At 52.4% G+C, this 26,058-nt stretch overlaps 1 protein-coding gene across 1 annotated transcript in view; it reads right to left on the minus strand.

Moving 5' to 3' along the window:
• The window catches only part of MAD1L1 (mitotic arrest deficient 1 like 1), a 264,103-nt gene that overhangs the window by 56,728 nt on the left and 181,317 nt on the right, over positions 1–26,058 (minus strand). Inside the window, exons 10-11 of the mRNA XM_019637417.1 lie at positions 20,978–21,034; positions 2,345–2,433 (exon numbers count right to left, since the gene is read on the minus strand). Coding sequence (XP_019492962.1) covers positions 2,345–2,433; positions 20,978–21,034 — 146 coding nt within the window. The remainder of the gene's footprint in view (positions 1–2,344; positions 2,434–20,977; positions 21,035–26,058) is intronic.

The raw sequence follows: 26,058 nt of genomic DNA on the forward strand, positions 1-26,058 counted from the left end.
CCCCCCCCCCCGGACCCCAGGCCCAGAGCGCTCTCCTCTGAGGAGCCCCATTTCTGCCCACTGGCCCAGATGGAGTCCAGCCTGGGGAGGCCCAGGGCTTGCCACTGCGCTCGGGGGGCCTCTCCCAGAGCCGGTCGGACAGGCGCGTCCGTCACTCGGCCTGCTGCCAGGGCTGAGGGGACCCCCAAGTGGAGCAGCAGGTCAGCGGGGACGGAAGGGTGTGAGTTGGAGCAGTCAGACCCAGCTCCAGCTCCAGGGCAGCCGGGAGAGCGGGTGGACGTGCAGCTCTCGCTGCCCTGATTTCTGCTCGTAGGCCACGTCCGCGTCGTTCTCCAGGTGAGTGGGTGGGGCAGCTTGACTGTGATGTAAAGATGTCATTGGTAAAGGCTTTATTTCAGATTTTACAAAACACATAAAAATGACGAAGTCTAATGCGTGCCAGTCCACACAAACCGGACTTGCCCGGCCGAGCTCACATCGGCGCAAACGAGACTGGTCCTGAGGAGAGCTGTGGGTGGCTCAGGGACGGCGGCCCCGTTAAGGGGTGCCAACTACCCCTGCCCCGGCGCGCATGACAGCTGGGATCTAAGTGGACAGCTGGCACTCACCACCCTCCTCCAGACACCAGCCACAGCGCGGCTCCAGCAACGCGGGGCAGGGTCCACACCAGCCCCGTCCCTGTACTTCACGGGGCTGCAGGGCGGCTCACCCCATGGCCGCCCTGCCAGGGACCCACTGGTGCCTGTCTGCATGTCTGAGCCCTGCTCTGCGGCTCCGCTCCCTTTATCATCAGACCCGCTCCAACGCCACCTCCTCAGAGGCCCTCCAGCCACCCTTCTGCGAGCAGGCGCTGTCTTCATCGAGGCACAGGAGGGGTGTTCATTCACCTCTGCACCCGGAAGGCCCACTGCAGCCGGAGGGGTGTTCCCACTGCCAATGCTCACCGCACTGGGCTGGGAGGCAGCGGCCCACCCTGGCCACGGTTCTCTTCTGTCTCCACGCCCTGGGCCACGTCACTCCTCTGTCTGACACCTGTGATGGCTTCCCACTGCTCTTGGGAACAAGGCCACAGTCTTTACCGGCGCCTTCGGTATCTGGCCGTTGCCTGGTCCGCAGCCTGCGGCTCGTGTGCACCCTGCTGCCTCTCAGCGACCCCAGGGGCTTTCCTGGCACAGCACATCCTCACACACGGCCTCCTCTCCCCACACTCCCCTGGTCCCCAGCCCCACCCGGCTCGCTCCCACGCACCCCTGCCTGAGCGGCACCTCTGTCCCCCAGCCTGTCCTCACACAGGCCCGACTACGTGAGCAACACCCCCCAAGTCCCCTTCAAGCTGCAAAATTCCAAAGATGGAGAGGACATGTTGTGCCTCATCCTTATCTCATCCCCTCGCTGCGCCCCAAGGACACACACAGCGCACGGTCTCTGAACCGGTGAATGGGGAGCATACAAGCAAAGTCAGAACCTGGTGGGTCCCCAAAGACAGCTGTTTATGAGGCCAAGGCCCACACACGAGACATGCTTAGGAACGAGGGTGAGGACCGGGTCCGGGAGAGCCGTGACCCCACTCACTGGGCACCCGCTGTGGGCCAGGCCGCTCAGCCTCTGGCAACCAGAGCCTCAGGAGAGGGTGGGGCACAGCACGAGGGAGCCAGGACACCCAGACATTCAGGAGGGACACTGTCAACCTGTCCACTGACCACTTGCCAATTACAAACTGAAATGGCAGGGCTGACCAGCGGGCCCGAGGAGAGCCGGGAGCAGGCTGCTCACAGCTCTGTCTCCCTGAAAGTCTGACTTAAGGACGAGGCTCTCTCTCCAGGGCGAGGAAAGGAAAAAGGCTCCGGGAAAGGGGCCCCGCTGAGCCGCCTCCCCTCCCGAGAAGGGCTGCGTGCGGGAGGCGGGTCGGCAGAAATCCGGACAATGCTCCACAGGCAACGCGGGCTGGTGGTCAGCTACCTGAGACGTAGCGGGAAGAGGTCGCTCACCCGGCGGAAGGGAGCATGTCTGGTTTGGCTGTGGCTTTGTGAGTAATCCCCCTCTGGAACTGGCTTTGAACAAGCCACCACGCACACACCCCGGCTGCCCCTGGAACAGTGCGGAAGGCACGGGCTTTGCAGGTCCCACCAGACGGCACCGTGACATCTGAGCACTGGGGACACCGAGTGGCCCGGTTGTCAACACCAGCCTGAAAGACGCTGAACAAGCCCCAACCAGCGGAGACAAGTTTCTGTGCAGAGCGGAAGCTAAGTGGGTGGGATGGGACTTAAGAAGAAATCATCCTCCTCCCAGAAGGTGACAGAGGAAAGAGGTGCTGGGGGTGGGGTGCGAGCAGGGCACGTACCTGAGCGAGCTCACCTCCTCCTTGGACAGCAAGACGCTCTGCTCAGCAGGGCCCGACTGCGACTGCAGCATCTTCAGCTCCATCTCCAGCTACGAGAAAACAGGCCGGGGTCAGCTCGGGCTGCCGGAGCCCCTTCAGCACAGGGCTTCCGGGAGCCCTCGCCAGCCCTGGAAACCCAGAAGGCGGCACCTGGTCTCCCTGGGAGGGCGGGGCAGGGTCCCTGCCGGGTAGGGAAGCCGGCGGGGAGACGGTGTTCCTGGCACCTCATTCCTGGGCGGTCCCGAGGCTGCCAGAGCCTGAAGTGTTCCAGCTCGTGCAAACACGCCTTCTTCCCCCCTTTTAGCGCTGTCTCCACAACAGCGACAGTCATTTGGGGCACATTAAGGGCAAGTATCAGAAGCCTAGGAGAAGGGGACACAGCAGTTGTAAAGAACATACTCTAAATCCACCAGGGCTCTGATCGGCTTTAAGAGGCATGTATTACTTTTTACATCAAATTCCTCTACGCAATGACAGGCTACGCCTGGGGCACAGCCGATGCCTACTGCGCCTTCTTCCTGACAGCCTCTCTGGGCTCTTCCTGCACAGCTCCTCCTGGGGACACCTGACTGGAGAATCCGTGGGCCCGAGGCCTCCAGTCTATGAGCCTCAATGTTAATCACTGAGGTCCCAAATGGCACCAGCACACAACCATCTGGCCATGGAGTGGACAGCGAGCACGGCCACCCTGTGGACCACGCTCCGAGAACGACCTTGGCAAAGTCCACAGAGGGAAAGGGGAAGGGACAGAAGTCGTTACGCGTGGAACTCCACGGCTGGCCTCCTGACCACGGGTGCCGGCTCACTGAGCTAGCGGCGTGCACCGATTGACAGGTGACCGCGCCCCTCACAGCATGCCCTGTCACTAGGTGACGGCCCACTTTACTGAGCAAGCACTAAATGACCATGTCTTGGCATCACAAGATGGGGTCACGTGGAGAACCTGTTACTCTTCAAGGAGAAGCAACGCCACCGTGTCCAGCGGCCTCTGCCACCATTCACACCTCCCAGACGCTCCACCACAGAAGCCTGGAGCGCAGACGCAGGGGAGCCAAGCTGCCCTGTCACTCGTCCCTGGACTGTCTGGGCTCGTCATGCCTTTTGGACGCCACGCAGGCTGCTTATCTCGCCGGCGGTCCCTGCCTCTGCAGTGAGGGTCAGCTCACAATGGTCTTTGTTGGGTGGGCTCCCAGGCATGCTGGCTCACACACGTGCAAGCTCATCTCAGGAGCCTTACCGCTGACTCAAAGGGCTCAGGCCATGAAGCGGCCAGACTGCCCTTAGGACGATGACCCAACAGGGTTATAAAAAGGACCGACGGGACCCCATTGACAGCCCTTTATCACTGAGTTCCTATTTGTAACCGGGTCTACTCCTGAGCCCTAGTCCATTCGGCTGTTCGGTCTACACAGCTTTCGGATGCTCTCTGTCCCACCCTACCCTTCAACCATAAAAACAGCCAACGTTTTTAAACAAATTGGGGCTGAGTAGCAAGCAGAGGCTAGCTTAGGGCACTCGCATCGCAGGCGGTGACCTCGCATCGCAGGTGGTGACCTCGCATCGCAGGCGGTGACCTCGGGCTGATGCCGCAGCGCGTTCCCTCGTGTGAACCAGTCATCTTTTCTGACTCGCAAAGGCCTGTGGAAGGTCTCCCCATTCAGATCTCGCCCATCTTGGGTATTTTATCTTTTTGCATTTTTGTTGTTGTTGCTGTTATAAACGGGTTACTGTCATCCTTGGGATCCGAGGGTTGGTTCCAGAACCCCCCGCAGATACTAAACCACAGATGCTCAAGTCCCTTATGTAAAGTGGCATATTTGCAGACACTCTACCCACATCCTCCCATCTACTTTAAATCATCTCTAGAATGCTCACAATACCTGTGTAAATGCTCAGGAAATGGCTGTTACACTGTATCATTTAGGGGAAAAGGATAAGAAACAAAAGTCTGTAGTGCCCCCTAATTGGGTAGTACACATCAGCAACAATATAACAAATTTTCTCCTGAGAACCTGAAGACAGGGGCTGAGAAGACGCACAGGGCTGAGAGACGCACGGGGCTGACGTATTTTTTTCTCTTGTCTATCTTGCTGTTTTTGTGTCCATGTGACTTTTGTTTCCCACCCTTGACTGAATTACCTGGTTGATTGCAGTCGTTTCAAGCCGGCTGTCTCGGCATACAATCACAAGCTGTAAAGAGTGATAACGTCCCGATATTTATACCTTTGATTTCTTTCCCTTGTCTAAATTCAAGAACTGGTGTATCTGCAGAATATACTAAATGACAGTTGTGATACTGGACACCCTTTTTCTGTGGCTTCACTAGAACTGAATCTATTTATAGCATAACACTTTTGGGCTGAAATAGATATATTTTATCCTACTGAGAAATTATCCACATATTCACATTTTATTAAGAGTTTTTAATCAAGACTGAGTGTTGGATTTCAGCCACCATCCACATTAACACAGAGACTTCTTGGCACCCGACTCCGGCACACCCCTCCCATCAACACCTCCACGGTAATTACTCTTACTTCTTGTTTTGGATGGTGATGATTTCTATTAATATTAATTTTTTACTATGATCACGAATAATTCATATGTTTTACTGGTTTTCTTTCCAAGCACAGGTATTTGATTATTTTTACCATTTTCACTTTCTTATTAACTTCTGCTTTAATCTTTACAAATTCCCACCTTTGCTTTACTAAGGTTTATTTTGTTTAGATGTTAATCTATACATATTCATTCTTTCTCGTTCAATAATATTTAAACCTGTGATTTTTCTTCTGAGCACTGTTCTAGCGGCTTCCCACAGGCTCTGAGGGGCAATGTTTTCATTGTTATTGTCTCAATTTTATGCACTTCTGAATTGCATTTCTTCTTTGAACTGTTTAAGACAGAGATTTTTGTTCTGTTTTTGTTTCTATTTCTTCTCTCTCTCTCTCTCTCTCTCTCTCTCTCTCTCTCTCTCTCTCTGTTTTTTAAATTTCCAAGTGTTAGGAGCGTTTTCTTATTCTGGTTTTTGTCCTTAATTTCAAATTTCATCACATCGTGACCTGAGAAAGTTGTCTACATTTGTCCTGCCTATTGAATTTACAATGTTTTCTTTATTATCTAATGTATGATTAATTTTTTGCGAATGTTTTCTATGAGCATTTTTTTTAAGTGTTGTTCTTTAGTTTCAGAGTTAAGGGTTTTTTACATATGTATATAAAACGGATCTATTTTTTCTATTGCTTATGAGTATCCTTTGCCCACTCGCTATATCACAGATTAAAAAGTAAAGTAAATTCTCCTACTACTGGTGTCCTTCATGATTTCCTATTGAATCGTTCCTCATTTTTGCTTGTTTTTGAACATCGATGCTCTATTAGTTGACACACATATTTATCTGCACCTTTACTGTTGAAAACTACCTAGGCCTGTTTTCTGCAATGTTCTTTGGCATAAATTCATTTAACTGCGTTCACGGGCACAACACCTGCACAGCCCTTGCACCCTCGATTTCCCAGCATTCTCTAATTTTGCTTTGTAATCCAATCAGGAAGTCTTTTTTCTTTTAACAGGAGACTTTAGCCCATTTATATTTTGATGTATGTTTTGGATATATTTCTGTTGTATTATTTTGTTACATTTTCTAACTTTTATAACCATTCCATTCTGTGGTCTTTTTGTCGTTTGCCATTTTGTGTGAAAATCTCCTGATACTTAGAAAAGTTTGTATTTTTGTGTTTAGTGGTAGCTTTTATAACTCTTAACTTTCTGTAATGCCTACACTTTTCTGCTTTTGACCATTTCTATTACTTTCCTACGCCGAGCACCTGACTAGTCCAATACGTTATTCTTCTCGGTGCTTCCCTTTATACGGTTAGACACACTGTTACCACTTCAGGTTATCGTTCATTGGCATGTTTTAATCTTCAGCTAATAATGATGAGAAAACCAACATTCTTGCGTTTTTCCCATCTCCTCCCTTCCCAAGAATTTTTATTAAGTGCGTACATTCCACATTACCAGAACGCAGAGCATTTACGTTGCTTGTGTCTTCCTGCCCCCCACATCAGCCTTACTCATGCAGGTCCCTCCTTTCCGGCGTCCCTTCTCCCTGTGCCGGGAGCCTCTCCTCCACCTTGCCGTCGGTCACGGCCCTGGCCCGCTGCCTCTCCGGGCTCCCCAGCTTGTCTCTGAGCGCTGCACATGCCCCAGCTTCACGGATTCTGCTGGATCGCTCAAGTTATTTCTCAGCAACATGTTAAGATACAATTTTAATCTGTGCAATGTCAAACTGTTTTTCTACAAAATTTTTTGGTTTTAAAAAATTGTGTGACATTGCCTTTATTATTCATCATTAAAGATGCGTTTTATTTGATCCAGCTTCGTGCAAAAGCCTCTATTGTGGAATGGACAGGCACATTCTTTTCTTTCAAATCTGAGCAGATGGTTTTGGAGTCCCATTTGCCTTCACTGCTTCCCGCTGGCAAGAGAAAGTTGCGGGCTTTCCCAGAAGAGCAAATGTCCTCCCGTCCTCTCTCAAGGAGTCAAAGAGACAATCAGAAGCACGTATGCATCCTTATTCAGGCCCAGGGAGCTTCTGCTCTAGCTGCTGCAGCCATTCCCTTGTCTGCAAACATCCTGGGGCGCAGCGTTTCTCTCGCGTGTGTCCCTCGCTGGTGAGAGGTTCCGTCGGGCTCCTTGCAGCTTTGGCAGAGTTCTTTCCCTGCGGTGCTGTGTCTTGGCCTCTCCCTGAACACGTCTGCTTATTTCCACTGCTGACGCCCGCTTCCTCCCATTTAGGGGCTTGGGTTTTAGCTGTATTTCTGTTTTGCCCCAATTTAAGTTTGCCTTTTTGATTTTCATTCTTCTTGGTATTTTTGGATGATTTCCAAGAAAGAAGGGAGAAATGCTGACATGCGACAGTGTTCAAAGCAAAAATCAGGCCCTTTTATTTTAACTTGTAACCCTGGATGCATAACTAACTTGCTTCCAACTTTACTCCCCACCCCCGCTTTGAGCCTTCCGCCCCGCCTGAGCCCGACACCCACAGCCTCCGTCAGTCTACCGCCCACACAGCGGACGGTCCACGAGGCCTGCTTCGACTGCCTGCTCCCTCCTGAGAGAGCCCTGCACCTCTCCTGTCCACAGCCCAGGACAGTGGCCGGCAAGCAAGACACCTGACACTTGTCTAGAGGTCAGTTCTCCATTTGTGCCCTTAGTCTAGCCACCTTTCAATCCACCTCAGATGCCATCCTCTCCATCAACCCTCCCCAAACTGGAAGCGCCAGCACCCACATATCTGACTGCAAAATCCGGCAACTCATGGACAAGACTTTTCTTCCCACCAGCTTGGGAGCGCCCGGAGGCTGACACACTGCTACCCAACTCTCAAGCCTGTTCCCAGCTTGGAACTTGGCACACAGGAGGTGCTGTGGGTGCGTGTGGGACGAGGGTGCCAGCGAATGCCTCACCATCCCGTGTGTGCGGCCGAGTGCAGCCCAGCCCAGCCCAGGGACAGTGAGCAGAGGGGCGCGGGGCGGTTTGCAGAGTAAATACACAGGGAACTGAGTCAACTCAGAAGGAAAAAAGATATGGAACCTGTCTGCCTACTAGTCAACCAATTTAAGAAACGATGGAACCATAGAAGTATTTAAACGGAGGAAAGGCCAGTCCGGTTTAGAAAAAGGCTGCTGGGAAATGAGCGTGAGTACAGTTTGGGGGTGACCTGGGAACAGCAAGTCCTCACCGGACCTCCGTTGCAGGCCCTGCTGACTCTGCAGCCACAGGCACCCCAGGAAGCCCCAGGCCCACCCCGCGTCCTCTCCTGTCTGCGTTCCTCTCACAATAACAGGCTTTGAGGGTGTCAAATGGACAGATTAGTGAGAAGGTGCTGCCACCAGGCTGGCTGGGAACCAGTTCCTGGCACGGGGGGTGGGAGTAAAACCCATCTCTGGTCATCTGGCCGAGGCTCAATCTGCAGGTGGGGACGGCACCTTCTACCTCCGAGGCCTAAGCATGAAGCGAGAAAACCTCCATCAAAGTCCCGGCAGGTCCCTGCCCCTCAGCATCAGGGCCCGCAGCCCCCACCCAACACACATGCACACACTCTCCCACACGGCCTCACACGCACACACCCAACACGCTCACATTCACACTCACATCACACTCGCCCATACACTCTCACACACACACACTCAACACTCACATATTCACACCATCTCTCCCTCACACGCACACCCAACACATCCTCATTCACCCTTACACACACCCTCTCCTATACACTCTAACACACACACACACACACACACACCTGCTCAGTATGACTGAGCTGTCTCTCCCACTCTCCGGCCCCTCAGCCCCCCATGTACCATAGGGGGTTGGTCTGGGAGGCCTTGGGGGCGTTCTCCCCGACCCCCTCAGGCTGGGCCGTCAGCCAGTGGAAGCTACGCCACGTTGGCCCAGGAGCACTGGAGAGAAACCCGGATGGGCGTTAACCTGCGCTCTGCAGCTGCCTGTTCCTCACCGAGAAGATCGGCATGCTGTTGGTTAAGAGAAAGACACAAGGACTAACTGGACTGAGAGACCCTGCAAACGACTTAGAACCATGGAGCCCTGTTCTAGAACCCATCCTGAAGCAAATTTACCTCCCAGCAAAAAGAACTGCAAAGAAAAATATTTCCTGAGAAGCTGTCTGCAGCAGCGGCGTGCTGGGCACGAGGCACGGCCCATGACGGGGACAGGATGGGGTCCTCGGCCTGCCAGTGCAGACAGCCACTTCTCAACGGTACCCTGAACGTCTCCAAATTTTGTTGCTGAGAGAGGGCTTGCCCTAGCCATTTCCAATCTCTGAAGTTAATACACAAACTTAGATTCCTTTCCTGAGCTGGCGCTCCTAAATCAAGAAGCAGAATTACCAGCAGCGCCTGCTCTCCATGAATCAAGACGCTGGGGGAGAGGGCTGCAGCTCCGACCGGCCACCGCTGCCCTGGGAGCTGCCAGGTGGGCAGAGTCCTGAGTTCCAAGCAGGCTGTGCTGACACTGGGGCGGAGTGGGGGTTTCCGTGGGAAAGCCAGACAAGCTAGTGAAGGCTCTGGGTCAGCCGGGCTTGTCTTCACAGCTCCTCACGAGACCCTGCTTCTCACTCGGAGGTACCACAGCTGCGGCCACGGGAGGCTCCCATTCTTCCAAAGCGAAGTGGGGACCCCACCCTCACTGCTGCTTCCATGCCACCTCCTGGAGCCAAACAAGCTGTGGGCCGGCAGCGGTCCCACTGACATCAGGGTGCTGGTCATCTCAGGCCTGCACGGAGGTCGGCCCACCCCCAGCCGTGCAGCAGGTGGGTGTGGGAAGGAGCCGACCCCGTCCCGGGGCCTGGCCAGCCTAGCTAACCTCACCGCAGTGACAACAGAACAACGTGCGGAGCTCAGGCTAAGATACATGGAGACAGCAGAAGCGGTGGGGTACACGGCCCTCGTGCGTCTCTGCTGGTTCATCCACAGCTAGGATCTGGGGGCCCTGCGCTCCTGAAAACTGCCCACCCCCCTCCCAAGGGACTGTCTTTGGGAGGCAGACAGGGCCTCACCAGGGCCTGGTGCCGATATGTCAGGGAGCCCTAGCAAAGGGCAGCAAGGTCAGTGCTCTAGTTACAGACACCCAGAAGCCAGCCTCAGGACGGATCGTGTCCAGGAACTGCAGGGTGACTGGGTGACGCTGCCTTTAAGTCCCTCCTACAGCAGGGGTCAGACACTTCCAGTGTGCGGGGCCCAGCAGTAAGCGCTCCATCTGTAGGCTCCATGCTGCTGTGTGCACAAGTGGCCAGGCTGCTCTATGGTGAGGGCATTTCCACGGGGCTTTGGGCAGAGCACCCTGAACGGCTGGGGCCCAGGAGTGGCAATAATTCGCCCTAGGACAAGCACTGCTCCAGGTCAGCCGGCGAGTCATAACATGCCACAGAGAGCTCCAACCACTTCCCTGTAGCTTCCCTGCAGCTTTGAACAGTTTATAGGATACAAAATATCCAGGATCTTCCCCTCACCCTTCCACACGCTCAATCTTTACAGGATACAAAGTGACCAGCATCCTGCCAGCCAGGTGTCAGAATTAATATAACTGAATCCCATTTTTTCAACAGTTAAGTGAAGAAAAAAAGACCAAAATAAAATTTATAGAGATGGAAATGACAATGTCTGAAATAAAAAATGCATAAATCATCTTCATGGAAGGCTAGATATTAACTAAAGAAAAAACCAAGAACTTGAAGACACGTCAATAGAAACCAATTCAAAATGAAAAGCAGAGGGAAAAGAATTTTAAAAAATGAAGACAGCACAGTGAGTGCTGGGACAGGTGCGGGTGTCATAAACGTGGTGAACTGGCGTCTTGGCAGGAGGACCTCCTACGAGGATTAGGGATGAAAAGGCAAGTCCACAGAGCTGAGAAATGTAAAACCCCAAGAGACACAAAGAAAAGCACAAGAAGGCACATTATAGTCAAAATGCTCTAACCAGTGATGAAGAAACCATGTCAAAAGCAACCAGAGAAGACAGCACTTCATAGAAGCACAATGAGACGGAACACAGTGATCCGGCATTGGAAACAATGCAAGTGAGAAGTCAGGGGAACAACACCTTTAAAGTCCTGAAAGGGGAAAAACACTGTCAGCTAAGAAGCGAAGATTCATAAAATGACAGCCCTTTAGCTAGACGACCAGGGGGAAAAGAGAGAAGTGGAAGCGGGGGGCTTTCCCGCTGACCTCCAAAGTAAGAAGGATTGTAAGTTAATACTATAAACAACTGTCCACCAAAAACTTAGATAACCTAGATGAAATGAACAAATTCCTAGAAAAACACAAACTACCAAAACTGACTCAAGGAGAAACAGAAAATCTAAACAGACCTGTAACAAGTAAGAAGACTCAACCAGTAATTGAAAACTTCCCAACAAAGAAATGTCTGGAACCAGATGGCTTCCCAGGCGAGTTCCACCAACATTTAGAGAATTAACACCAACACTTCCCAAACCCTCCCAAAAGATGAAGAGGAAGAAATGCTTCTGAACTCATTCTATGAGCATTGCCCTGAAACCAAAACCAGACAAGACATCCCATGAAAAGAAAACGAAGACCAGTAACCGTTATGGATATCAGTGTAAAAATCCTCACCAAGACACTTGCAAACTTTACCCAGCAGCACATTAGAAGGATTACACACCACGGCCAGGTGGGGTTTACACCAGCAACACAAGGGGAGCTCAACGTGTAACAGTCAAACATAACATAGTAGCAGGACAAAGGGGAAACCCCACAAAATCACCTCAGTCGGGGCAGAAAAACACTTGGCAAAAATCCAAGCCCTTTCATGATAAAAAATACTCAATAAACTAGAAATAGAAGTGAACTTCTGCAACATCCTCAAGGGCACTTACTAAAACCCACAGCTAACATCATACCCCATGGGGAAAGGCGGAGAGCTTTCCCCTAAGATCAGGACCATGACGAGGTTGCCCGCTCTCACCACTGTTATTCAACACTGTACTGGAAGTTCTAGCCAGAGCCATCAGGCAAGAAAAAGAAATAAAAGGCATACAAATTGGAAAAGGAGAAGTAAAGCTATCTCTATTCACAGGTGACATGATCATATATGTAGAAAATCCTAAATAATAATAATAATAATAATAATAATAATAATAAAACCACAACCTATTAAGAGTTAAATAAATTCAGCAAAATTACAGAATGTAAGACCAACACACAAAAATCAATGACATGTCTATACACTAGTAATTAGCAATCAAAAAGGAAATTAAGAAAAAATTCCATTCACAATAGAACTGAAAACTATGAAACAGCGCTAAAAGAAGTGAAAGAAAACCTAAATAAAAGAGGAGACATTCTATGTTCACAGGCTGAACGACTTAATGTCTAGATGGCAATACCCCTCAAAGTGAGCCACAGTCAATGCAACCCCTGTCAAAATCCTCAGTCTGTTTTGCTGAAATGGAAAAGCTGATCCTAAAATTCATGCAGAATTGTAAGGCCCCAAAGAGCCAAGGTGATCTTGAAAAAGAAGAAAGTTGGGAGGATTCAGTTGCCAATTTCAAAACTTACTGTGAAGTGACAGTCATCAAAACAGTGTGGTAATGGCATAAAGATTGACATATTGATCAATGAAGTGAAGTTCAGAAATAAACGCTTACATCTATTTCAATTGATTATTGATAAAGGCGCCATGAACAGTCTCTTCAACAAATGGTACTAGGGCAACTGGACATCCCCATGCAAAAGAATGAAGGTGGGCTCTTATCTCACACCATCTTCAAAAAGTTAAGTCAAAATTGATCAAGATGGATCAAAACCTAAATGTAAGAGCTAAAACTATAAAACTCTTAGAAAAAAACATAGGACTAAATCATCCTGATCTTGGGTTTGGCAACAGTTTCTTAGCTCTGATACCTAAAACACAAATGACAAGAGAAAAGAAATGGATAAAATGGACTTCATCAAAGCTAAAACCTTCATGCACCAAAGGACATTATCAAGAGTGAAAAACAACCTGCAGAGTGGGAGAAAATATTTGCAAATCACATGTCTGTTAAGGATTTAGTGTCCAGGATATACAGAGAACTCCTACAGAATTTACCTCTTACAGGACACTCACAGCTCAACAACAAAAAGACAAACAATCCAACTTAAAAATGGGTAAAGGACCTGAACAGACATTTCTCCAAAGAAGATATCCAAACGGCCAACAGCATATGAAGCAAAGCTCAATGTCACTGGGCCATCATGGAAAAGCAAACCCAAACCACAACGAGATGCCACTTCACACCCATTAGAATGGCTCTAATTACAAAGAAAATAAAATTACAGGTGTTATCGTCACCCCTTCTTTCCTGATATTGGTAATTTGGTCTTCTCTGCTTTTGTTCTGATTACTCTGGCTAGAGGTTCACCAATTTTGTTATCTCAAAGAACCAGAGTTTGGTCTTATTTACAGAACTCAGCTTGAAAAACTTCTTTCAGTTAGGGCAACGGGCATTTCCCAAGAGGCAAGTGGGAAGCAGAGGAGCACGTAACACGTGGTGACGGTGCTCACAGAGGTTAGGGGCTGCGGCAGAGCTCGGCAGACAAGGCTCCCTGGCAGCAGCGCCAGGTCCGGGGGACCAGCCTTCTGAAGGGCCATGTGTCAGGCTGGTGACCAGGTCCCTCCCTCTTCACGAGGAGGCTGGGCCTGCCAGACTCACTCACAGCAACAGTGTGGTGAAATGCTGATGCTGATGGTACCGAGGGCAGCTTGCCAGCCCAGCATAACCTTTAAACGGAGACCGTGTACTTCAGCCAATTTGAGAGGACACAGGTTCCATCCCAGCGGCCTTCCCCAGTTTCACAGGGCATGCTCTCCCCTCCCCGACAGCAATTCCAACTCACGTGGCTGCTGCTGAGCGGAGCGCAGAGTGAGGACGCTCAGACGCCCAGGACACTTCATCACCTGTTCACACAACACAGGTCCAGCCTGTGCTGAGCACCACACAAGGTCACGTGGGAGCCGAGGCCTCCGCAGAGCTCTCAGAGCAAAGGCCTGGGTCCCAGGGAGTCAGGGTGCTACCTCCCGTGCAGAGCCCCATCTGGGTGGCGTTTCGGGCCTCACAGAGAACACAGAGAAGGGAGGATGCTGTGATTAGAGCTGGGAGTCCTGGTCAAAGGTCACGCCCTGTTCAGCATGGGACCCACCAAGTACCTGGTCTTAAGCAGCTGCTGCTTCCTGGTGAGAGGACACCCTCCGGGCACCCTTCCTCACCTGGAGGGGAGGGGGACAGCGGCCAAGATGGCTCACCAGGAAGTCTGTACTGTGCACAGTGGGTCAACTGCCTTCACCTCAGAGAACGAAGCCCAGCTGAATGTTCACCAAGAAGTCCAGCTTAGTATTTCTTGTCAGCAAATTTGCCAGGAAAGCAAACTCGAACGAAATCCCCAGCCTGTCTACCCAGGGACAGGACCCTGGAGAGCTCCTGATGCCATTATCATTAGGGCTGGAGAGGTTCCAGGGCAGCCCAACCGCAAGTGGCAGGCACATGGGGAGCAAACGAGGCCTTAGCTCCAAGGCGGCAGAGGGCAGGGAGGCCCCAAGAGGCAGACTTGTAAAAATCTAGTTTCAACTGAAAAACACAGAAACACAGCCGGAAGGTGCACAAGTCTGAAAGCAGTATAGGCCACTCACCCTCCTGGGCACCTGGAGGGGCACAACTGCCCCCCTAACGGTCACGGTCGGCAGCCCCAGCCACAACTCCCCCGAAGAGCTGGGAGCCGTCCCCATCTGCCCGTGAAAGGAGGTGCCTCTGGGCTCCGTGCGCAGTGTCTGCACTGCGCTTCCAACAGGGGCTAAGGGTTTAACCAAATCAACAAGGCTGCCTCCTCAGGAGCCAGTCCTTAGCCTGGGGCTGCAGGTGTCAGAAGTTCTATGAAAACCCAATGCCCCTGGGAAGCCCCTGCAGAAAATACGCATAGCAGGAGTCTGCAGTTCGGAGGGCTTGCTGGGTCCCTAAGTCTCTGAGATGCGGGCGGGTGGGGCTCCTGCTGAAGAAGTAGTGACTGCAACTGAGGGGTTTCGCTGCAGAAATGGCCCTCGTCTGAGGCTCTTCACTGGGTCACAAGGGGCACAGAAGAGCAGGGAGATGCGGTGGCCGCGCAACTCTCCACCCCAGGGCGGCAGAGGTGCGCCCGGCAGGGGCTTGGTCCTCTCCACAGGGAAGCGGCGGCAGAGCAGACCCTGGCTGGCAGGGAGCCGATGATGCTCGGAGCCTGTGAGCGCCGAGGCAGGACGTCTGTCCCAGCTCTACCTGGACACACGTGCCAGGCACACACTCGGACGGGGCGTGTGCAGTGACGGGGACGACGCTGCGGACCTGACAGTATTATAAAGCAGACTCATGCCGTGCGCACAGTGGACTGCAGCTGAGAGCGAAGCCGCACAGGGTCCTGCTGAGACACGAGAGGTTCGAATGGTATGAAACGGTCAGTGCTCAGAACGGGCAGGGCCCAGGAAGGCCGGCGCACAGGGTCTCTCCCGTCTGGGATTAGCCCCGTCTTCCCCAAAGATAAACTAACCAACTAATAGTTGGTGGCTGTTACAGACTCACTCTCACTCTACATCGGTTTGGCTGGTGAGGCCACTGGGAGGCTTCACTGTCCACGTTAGAAGTGTCCACCTTCTCCTGTCACCTTCCCTGGACCCCGTGACGAACGTGGAGCCAGCAGCTAGAGGAAAAAGCAGAGTGCGAGTGGCAAATGACAAAACACCTAGCAATAAACCTAACAAGAAGCGTGTGCGTCTCCCTGGAGGAAAACGACAACCGCAGTGAAGGGTGTGGCAGGAGCCCTGTGTTTGCAGAGACGCACGCCGCTGGGGCCGGGAAGTCCCCACGCAGAGAGAGGGACACTTGCCCACGTCACTCTGCAAACACAGGCAGCTCCAATGGGATTTCTGCACGAGACTCGACAAGCTAACTCTGAAGTTCACGTGGGGGAGAACATGAGGATAGCTAAGGAAATGCCGAGAGGGGAATAGAAAGATCGCGCCATGTCGGGCACCACAGCCTCTGGTAGCTCAAACAGCGCAATGCGGTCGTCCAGAAAGACACCCGTGTCCTCGCGCACAAGGAGTTTCCTTCTCCTTTGTGGAGGGAGAACCAAATATCTTCTGCAATTGATGGCCAGAAATTACGCCATTAGAAATTTATTTTCTAGACTAAGACCCCCACCTTCTCAGCCTCCAGGGAGCCCTCCTCTTGGTTCCAGCGGTCACCCCCTTCCTCGAGCCTTTCCCAACACACCGTGCACTGAGGACAAAGTTCTCCGGTGGGGGCGGACGTTCCTCCAGCCTGGTGCTTGGTCCCATGGCAGGATGGGTCCTGCAGACACGAGCTGCAGTCAGTCCCATAGCCAGGAGGTTTTCTGCTAACTTGCTGGAAGGCAGCTGGAAACACTGGCCGTGACGAGGCCAGGTCCGTGGGCAGTCTGCACGTATAGGTGACGGCTGCCAGCACCAAACCAGGGACACTCCCACGACCCCAAGGGTCTGCTGGCCTCACAGTGGCAGGAGTGTCAGCAGGGCCCCCAGAACCAGCACAGGTGCTTTCGGATAAGAGCCTGAGCTGGGACAGGCCAAGTGGACGGAGGCCCAGGGGACTGCCCGCTCCCAGACGAGACAGGGCCCTGCAGGACCCGCCCGTCTCTTAACGGGATGGCAGGACCTGCATTGCTGGGTTGCTGTCAGGCCGTAGACGCCATCGGTAAAAGACGTGTCATTGGGCCTCACCTGCATGGCCACATCAGCCTGCCCATTAGAGCTGCGACACAGAAGGAAGGGCAACGGGAAGCCATCCGCCAGGCCCTGGTCCGGCCACAGCCCTGCCCAGGCGGGCCCTCAGCAGGGCACCCCGGGGAGGCGAGGAGGGGCGCGGAGCAGAACCATCAAGACAAGAGGGACTCAAGGAATACGACGGTTTAATTACACGCAGTTGTGAGGGTGTCATTCCTCTTAAATCAGAAAAAACCTTCTATTCTCTCCTTGAAGTATACAAAATACTGCAGGATGTTTTGTCGTTACGATAAAACAGATTTCTGCAGCCGCCGCTGGCCACATCTAATTCAGGTGACATAGGTTAACTATACAGCTATGGCCTGGACATCTTCCCTGTGATATTAATCGCGTTAAAGAAAAAGGCATGAATTATGCTTATGCTTACTAATTAGCACGGGTTTGCTATTTAATAGAAAGTCAAACTGTCTAGGTCTTGTCATCTGTAATTAGCTAAAGATGTTTAACTTTTTCTTTCTTCTTCCTCTCCTATCTTAATATCAAACGGACTTTGGGCAGAAAACAGCAGGTGGGGGGCCTGGGGGCTGGGAGAGGTGGCAGAGCAAGGGCTCTGTGCCCAGCTCACCGGAGCCGTGGAGGTGCAGTCAGTGGCCCCTTGGACTCAGAGGCCCCCTGAGCCCCATTCTCCTAGGAACAGAGACACCCCTGGGCAGCCGTCGGAAGGTGTCACCGGAACAAGCAGGTGGGCTGCAGAGCCCGGCCGGGGCTGCCCACGGCTCCCCTCCAACTCCGGGGTCACCAGCAGAGCAGGGCCTCCCCCTAACCACATCAAACGTGTTTCACTGAGACCCCAGTCCCTGGGGAGCTGAACACAGATCTCTCCAGCTCCGGATCCCCAAACCCCGGCACCAACTGGCCTGGCGTTTTTCTGCTCGGGAGGCCTCAGAAGACACCCCCAGACGAGGGAGGGTTTGGAGGAAGAACAGAGGCTCCCAGCCCCCAGGGGGAGCGTGGCCTGCATGCCAGGCTCAGGAGCTGCCACTTCTGAATTTTCCTTTATCTGGGAAAAAGAAGAGAGAAGTGAAATAAACAACACGAGATAGGGTGACGATTAGACCATCAAAGGCAGAGATTAAGAACCTGTCTGAGGAGACGGCTACATCTCAGATCCAAAAACAAGAACAGCTCAAGGTGCCCATGGTGTCCTGCTCGAGGTCTGTGTACCAGGGCCGCTGGCATCTTGGGCCTCGGATCATCTCGGGGCAGAGCCAGGCCCTGCGCCACAGGGACAAGGCACATTTCATACAAAGCTCCGTGTGGAACAGCTTGGTCTCGGGGCAGGTTAGGACGCTAGGTCCACAGGCGGCTCTCCACCCCACCCGGGAAAAGCAAATAATACCTCTGCTCCCGCCCCCACCAACGAATCCCAATGTAATTCGTCTAGAAGAGGCACTAGGCAACAGCATTTTAAAGCTCCTGGGAGCTGTACACAAGTAACAGAAACTATATGGGTCGAGAATAACAAAAAACACTGGTGGGAAGGCAGCCACCCTCCAGCCCCTTGTCCCCCCTGCACCCCACGATGACATGGGTGCAGCAGCCCGGGGCCAGAGCGCTCAGGGTCACCCAGCGCCCCGATCCAGGGGGCCGGGTGCTGGCAGCCTGTCCTTCTCCCCCAGAAGGTTCCGGGTGGGCTTAGCAGTCTGTCCTGCAAACCCCAGGGCTGAAGCACCAGCTCTGCAGTCTCCTGGCGTCTGCGTAAGCGGACGGCTGTGGGTGACGTGCAAACTGCTAGGCCTGAGGCCAGGGCCTGGCGTTCCCTTAGTGTGAGGTCTTCTCTAATTCCGCCTGCCTCGTGTCCATCGTGGGAGCACGGCGTCGGGCACGCTTCCATTCAAGTCAATACCGAGGAAGTGATGTGTGCCCACACACAAACATGGGGGTCTCCCCACGGCTTCTTCAAATGGATGCATCAGTCTTCAAGGAACACCCACACACACGCACGCTCCGGGGCTTCCCCAAAGTCAGCAAGAAACAGGTCCCCTATTTCAGGAGCCCGGACTAGCCAGTGCATGAGTGGGAGAAACCAGGCAGATGAGCATCCCCCACAAAGTGTCTCAGGCTGAGAACGGCCAGGGCGGTCCCTAGGTCCCTAACTGCTTCACAGTTTACAAAGCTCCTCCTTAGCCACGGGACAGGCACACCCATCAGGCCCCGCAGGGTCCCCAGTCCTTTCTGACCGCCGGGGTGAGAGTAAAGGGCCATCAGCTGAGTCTCTGGCCTCCCCCTGAATGACGGTTCCCCTTTGATCAATCAGCATAAATGCTCCCCACACAGGTCAGACCCACAGGGAGAGACGCACCCACAGGCATTTCCTCCAGCCTGAACACACGCATGGCCAACACACAAGTCACACACACGATCGTGCTGCAGTCCTGTCTTACAGCCTGCTTTCTTCCTCCACTCAGCAGAGCATCTCAGTAGCCCGCTCTCCTGTCACACTCACCTGGCTAAAGGAGGGCCTGAGCGCAATGGCAGTGACCAGCCCGGCCTGCAACGCACGGGGAAGGACAAGCACACTGCCCTCTCCTGCCAGCTCCCTCTCCCAGCTGCCTGTGCGGCCTCACGCCCTAACCTCCTCCCCGCTTGGCCTGAGGGACCATTGCTTTCAGCCCTCTCTGTCCCCCCAAACAGCCCAGTCCCTCCAGCACCATCACTCTTCCTGCCCTACTGGACCATTCCCAGGGATACATAGCACCCCTCTGTCCCCCAACACCTCACGCGGCCTCGCTTCACGTATGCAAGGACTCCGCGGGCCCTTCGCGCTCTCCTGCCTCCCAGGATCATGGGTGACATCCTGTCACCTGGTCCACAGCAGCTCTCTCCTCTCAGCTCCTATTACAGGTGTGACGCGGCGGTCTCTCTGGGTATCACTGCCCTCTCCTGCAGTCCCTGACGCCTGGCTGTCCCTCACCCAGGCCAGTGTCTGGATGCTGGAGCCTGTCGGGGCTCCCACCATGGGCTCTGCCTTCTCAGTACCTGCGCTCCCCGCCAAGGACGTGAGGACACCTGATGCTTCACTGGCCTTGACTCCGGGCCCTGGGCCCTAGGCCCCAGCACCCAGCAGCGTCTCAGACCCCCAGCTCCCCCTCTGAACTCTCACTCCGCCATCTTCCATCCCCATCACCCTGACACCACCCTTGAGCCCTCACCTCACGCTGTCTGCCTAACCTGCAACAGCCTTCAGTCTGCCCATCCCTCACCCTGACAACCCGCCACGGGCTGAGCACAGCCACACGTCCATCCCCCATGTCCCCACCTCATGAGTGGGCCAGTTTCTGGTCCATCCAGCCCCGCCCTCCAGTAACGACCGACGGTGGTGACAGCAAGGACACAACCACAGGCTGTGGGTGGCTCACAGCAGATAAAGCAAATTCAAGGATGTGTCATGTCATTTCAACTTGGAGGTGATGCCTACTGCAGGTGGAGGCCAGGTGGCCTGCTCAAGGTCAGGGGACTGACAAGTGATGACGCAGAAATGCATGATGTAGATCCTGGAGCACGTCCCAACGCCAACAACAGCCTCGCCCTGGGACCCCCAAAGCGGCTGGCGTGGGGTCTGGGGCAGGGCGGCCTCAACAGCACATGCAAACATCCCCTAAGTTATTCCTGTTCTCAGAGACCAGACCAAGGGCTGGAGCAGCATGGGGCAGCTCCCAGTCTGCATAGAGCAGGGGGGCTCCAAAAGCAAACCATTGGCCCCCACAGGGCGGTGAGGCAACCTCTTGACACTGGAGCGAGTGCCCAGGCGAGGGGCACCTGCCCGCGCCCCGCTGAGGCTCTCAGGCAGCCCGGGGAGGAAGGGGCTGATGCGGTCCCAGGAAAATGCACACCAAGACAGGCCTGTACGAAAACGGAAGTAAACCTGCTGTCCAGCACATCCACACAGCTGAGAGCCTCAGTCTCGGCACTCTGGGTGCAGTGACATCTCATGACAACACAGACCCAGGGGAACAGGTCCTGACCTGGGCAGTAAGCGTACCACTGCCCCCACCTTGCAGCAAGGGAGCCAGGACTCAACTTCCAAACCCCACGCCCTCTTTCCACCTGTGTTTCTGACGACAAGAAGGACCATGGCTGTCAGGGACCCATAATCTGCGCCGCAGGGTGAGTCAGGATGGGGACAAGAACTGCCCGGGGCCCCGGAGCTAAGGCGCCTCAAACCTGGCTTCGTTCTGGCCCCAGGGACCCACAGCAGGGAGTGCATCTCAGGACTTACCATGTCCGCTCTCTGCTTCTGGCCACCCAGCTCCTCCAGCGCCTCTGACAGCTGAGCCTGCAAGACAAGACAAGGCGGCGTCAGTGGGCCCGCTCCTCCCCCACCTCTGCCGCCCCCACGAACAGTGGTGGTGGTGGGGCGGGGCTCGAGAGCAGGAACTGGCACCTGGGGGAGTCCCGAACTCCCACCTTTTGGAGGAGGGAACTGAAGGGCAGCTGGGACACGTAATACCCACCAAGTCTGTCCCCTAACTTGCCGCTGGGAAGTGACTGTGGAGGTAGTTGTTGGTGGAGACAAAGGGACTGGGAGTTCAGTGCCCTGGAGGGGGAGCAGGAAAGCACCCCCTCCTCTCATTCTGCAGGAAGTGATGAAGGGAAGCCCTGCCTTCCCGACCACTGCCCACCAAGCAGGACTCCAGGGTCCAGGCAGAGCCCCCACGGCCAGCCGGCACACAGACGCGGGAAGGTTCCGCCCATCTGGCTGCTACTGTGAATGTCACTTGGCAAGTGCAGCCTCTGTGCAGAGGCACGTGCACTTGGTCCCCAGGCAGCGGCATGTGCAGCCTTGCGCCAGCACCACAAAGCCCCGACCCCAGGAGGGCACCAGCCCCAGCCCGTCGGCCTGGGGACTCTGTCCCTTCCCCGCAGCAGCAGGACAGCGGACACACAGGGGGGACACTCGTGGCCACTTCTCTGGGGGCCCCTCTGTAAGGTCACAGCATCCAGCTCTTGAAGGTATGAAGGAGACAGGACCGGACGGCCCCGGCGGCTGCGGGACACCTGCTTCTCCATCACAACACCAGGTCAGCCAACCCCAACCACCGAGCGCGTTTGCTTCCTATGTGGAAACTGCTGCACGACGGAGGCAGGGTGCTCACGGAAAGCAGGCCCACACGAGCTGACGGTCCCGACGTCATGGACGACAGGGAAGTATGGGCAAGACAGGGGGACACAATTGTGACTGCAATGAAGGAGCTTCTGAAATCACACCTACAAAACCAAAACCAAACCCCCAATCCAAAACCACCCTCCAGGCTGGTCCTGCGGACCTGGTCGTGCGGTCCACGTGCCTCGGCCTCACCTCCAGCCAGGAAACGGGCAGCTGGGTACCTGGTGGGCACTGCAGAGGCCATCTCTCATGGGCAGTGGGTGATGTTTGGAGAAAGGCCAGGAACGGAGGCAAAACGGACACCCACACTGGACCCGAGGGGGCCATCGTGGAATGTCTGTAAATTCACTACCAGCCGAGAGCTGGCCGTGCACAAACATTTACACACAGATAATGAGATCGACTCCTCGAGCTGCCCAGCCATGCTGGGAGAGCGCTCTGGCTGACGGGCAGGTGCACAAGTCCTCTGAGAGGGAGCAGCCCAGGCAGCACGAGGGCAGAGCGCACGTCCCTGTGCTGGGAGTGGCCTTCGGGAGGCTGGCCCTCCAGGACCCACACAGCGAGGGGGGCCAGCCCTGCGCTGAAGGCCCCGCACTGTGGCCATGCTGCCTTTCGTGCAGCAGTTTTCTTGCTGGTCCTGCTTTACAAAGGAAGAAGCTGAGGTCCAGCAGCCAAGTCGTTGCCACACCTCCCAGCGTCAGTGACGACCAGTGTGCTCCAGGCCTGCGTGACCCCTCACCACGCTCCGAGAGCTGAGTGCGCCCCAGGGCCCATACCTGTGCTGTCTGGAGATACCCCACAAAAGACGTTCCCCTGCCTCCTCAGTCTCAGGGCCGAGGGAAGCAGGCAGGAACCCACAACCTTCTCCACGGTTCGTGCCAGGAGAACCAGAGAACTACAAAGCGATGAGAAAAAATAAATGATCTGACAGAAAAAACGGTGGAAGATACAGACATTTCCCAGACAAGGATACACAGACTGTCTGTGAACGTGGAAATGGTTACTATGAACAATTATACACCCACAAACTGAATAACTTAAAAGGATAAACTCCTAGAAACATACAACCTGTCAAGAATGAATCAGGAAGAAACAGGAAATCTGAACAGACCAGTAATGAGTAAGGGGTTGAATCAGTAATTTAAAAAACAAAAAAATCTCCCAACAAAGGCAGGCCCAGGACCAGATGGCTTCAGGGGTAAATTTTACCAAATGTTTAAAGAATAACTAATACCAATCTTTCTCAAATTCTTCCAAAATTGAAAAGAATACTTCCAAACAAGGCCAGCATAAACCTGATACCAAAGCCAGACAGGGACACCATGAAAAAAAAAAGGAAATTACAGGCCAATCTCCCTAATGAACAGATGCAAAAATTCTCCACAAAATATTAGCAAACCGAATTCAACAATATATTAAAGGGCTCATACACCATGACCAAGTGGGATTTATTCCAGGGATGGTTCAACATCTGCAAATCAATCAATGTGATATACCACAGTGATTAAGAATAAAGATTATACGATCATCTCAATAGATGCAGAAAAAGCATTCCACAAAATTCAACATCCTTTCATGATAAAAATTAATTAGGTACCAAAGGGATATACTTCAATATAACAAAGGCCATATTTGACAAACCCGTAGCTAACATACTCAATGGTGAAAAGCTGAAGCTTTCCCTCTAAGATCAGGGACAGTACAAGGATGGCCACTCACCACTGTTATTCAACACTGTACTGAAGTCCTAGGCAGAGCAATCAGGCAAGAAAAAGAAATACAAGGCATTCAAATAGGAAAGGAAGAAGTGAAATTATCTGTTTGCAGGTGACATGATCTTATACATAGAAAACAAGACTCTACCAGAAAGCTATTAGAACTAATACATTGCAGGATATAAAATCAACATACAAAAATAAGTTACATTTTTATACACTAACAATGAGCTGCCAGAAAAACAAATAAACCAATCCCACCTACAATAGCATCAAAAACAATAAAATACTTAGGAATACATTTAACCAAGGAAGTAAAAAGACCTATATACTAAAAACCATAAGACAGTGATGACAGAAACTGCAGAAGACACAAATAAATGGTAAGACATCCCATGTCATGGATCAGAAGAAGTAATGTTGTTAAAATGTCCATATTACCCAAAGTGAACTACAGATTCAATGTAATCCCTATCAAAATTCCAATGGCATTTTTGACAGAAATAGAAAAAGCAATCCTAAAATTCGTATAAGAACCACAAAATACCCCAAATAGCTAAAGCAATCTTGAGCAAGAACAAAGCTAGAGGCATCACAGTTCCTAATTTCAAACTATATTACAAAGCTATCGTGATCAGAACAGCATGACACTGGCATAAAAACAGACACATGTTATCAATGGAACAGAATACAGAGCCCAGAAATAACCCCATGCACATACAATCTACTAGTACTTGACAAACAACGGGGAAAGGACAATCTCTTCAATAAATTGTGCTAGGAAAACTACTGGGTGTCAGAAAAGTCATGACCTATTTTTTCTACGTTTTTCGTTACAAAAATGAGTCATGACATTTCTGACAGCCCAATAGAAAACCACCAAAGAATGAAACTGAACCCCTGTCTTTTACTATATACAAAAACCAACTCAAAATAAAGACTGAAACCATAAAACTCTCAGAAGAAAACGGGGGAAGCTCCTTGACATGCATCTTGGCGATGATGGTCTTTTGGATGTGACACCAAAAGCACAGGCAGCAAAAGCAAAAATACACGAGTGGGACTACAGCAAACCAAAAAGCTTCTGCACAGCGAAAAAACCATCAACAGAATGAAAGGCAATGGGAGAAAACACGGAATGGGAGAAAATACTTGCAAACTACATATAAAAAAAGGGATTAATATCCCACATATATAAGGGACTCTTACAACTCAACAGCAAAGGAATAAATACCCAATTAAAACATGGGCAAAGGATCCGAGGAGACACTTTCCCAAAGAAGAATACAAATGGCTGAGAGGTTCATGAAAAGGTGCACACGCCACTCATCACCAGGGAAATGCATATCAGAGCCACTGTGAGCTACCACCTCACACCTGTTAGGACGGATGCTGTCAACAAGACAACAGGCAGTGCAGGTGAGGACGCGCTGTCACCGCTGTGGGGATGTGAATAGGTTCAGACGCTCTGGGAAGCAGTATGGAGGCGCTCAAAAAACTAAAAATAAAGCTGCAATCCATACGACCCAGCAACCCCACTTCTGGGAATACACCCAAAAGAAATAAAATCACGGTCTTGAAGAGGTGTCTGCAGCCCATGTCACGGTGGCATTATTCAAACCGCCCAGACATGGGAACAACCTGTGTGTCTGTTGATGGACAAATGAATAAAGAAGAGGTGAGATACATACATACACATACACACACACACACACACACACACACACATACACACACACACAGTGGAATATTACTGAGCTGTAATAAGGAGAGCCTGTCATCTGTGACAACATGAATTAACCCGGAGGACATTATGCTAAGAGAAAAATAAGCTAGACACAAAAAGAAAAACGGCATGATATCACTTGTATCTAAAAATCTGAAAAGGCTGAACTCATAGAAACAGAGGGTAGAATGCTGGTTGCCAGGGGCCAGGACAGGGGCTGTGGGTGGGGCTGGAAGAAACGGGAAGATGTCAATCAAAGCACACACACTTCCTGTTATAAGGTAAGATCTCGAGGCCTAATGTACAGCATGGCGACTGTAGTTAATCCTAATGTACATGCCTGAAATCTGGTAAGAACGTAGATCTTAAGTGTTCTCACCAAAAAGGAAAAGAAAGATGAACTCTGTGGGTGATGGATGTTAAATTAGCTGGATTGTGGTGATCCTCTCACTGTGCACATGCATATGAAAACATCCGTTGTACACCTTGAATACACAAGCTGTCTGTGTCAACCAGACCTTGGTAAAGTTGGGGGATGACGGAGTCTGCAAGCTTTAATTACCTCACCTCTGGGCGCATCATATTATAACCCGTTGTGAGAATTAAACAAAAAAGCAGGAAAAGTATGTGGCACAACGCAACAGCTCAGTACCTGGCAGCCACCATTTTCTCCTGAAAGGCATGTCAGGTAAAGACGCCTCTGCCCTGAGCAGGGAGCAGGTGCCGTCACAGGGTGCTGAGGACGGCCCCCC

The sequence above is a fragment of the Hipposideros armiger genome, unplaced genomic scaffold (assembly GCF_001890085.2).
Source record: "Hipposideros armiger isolate ML-2016 unplaced genomic scaffold, ASM189008v1 scaffold_33, whole genome shotgun sequence".
NCBI lineage: Eukaryota > Metazoa > Chordata > Mammalia > Chiroptera > Hipposideridae > Hipposideros > Hipposideros armiger.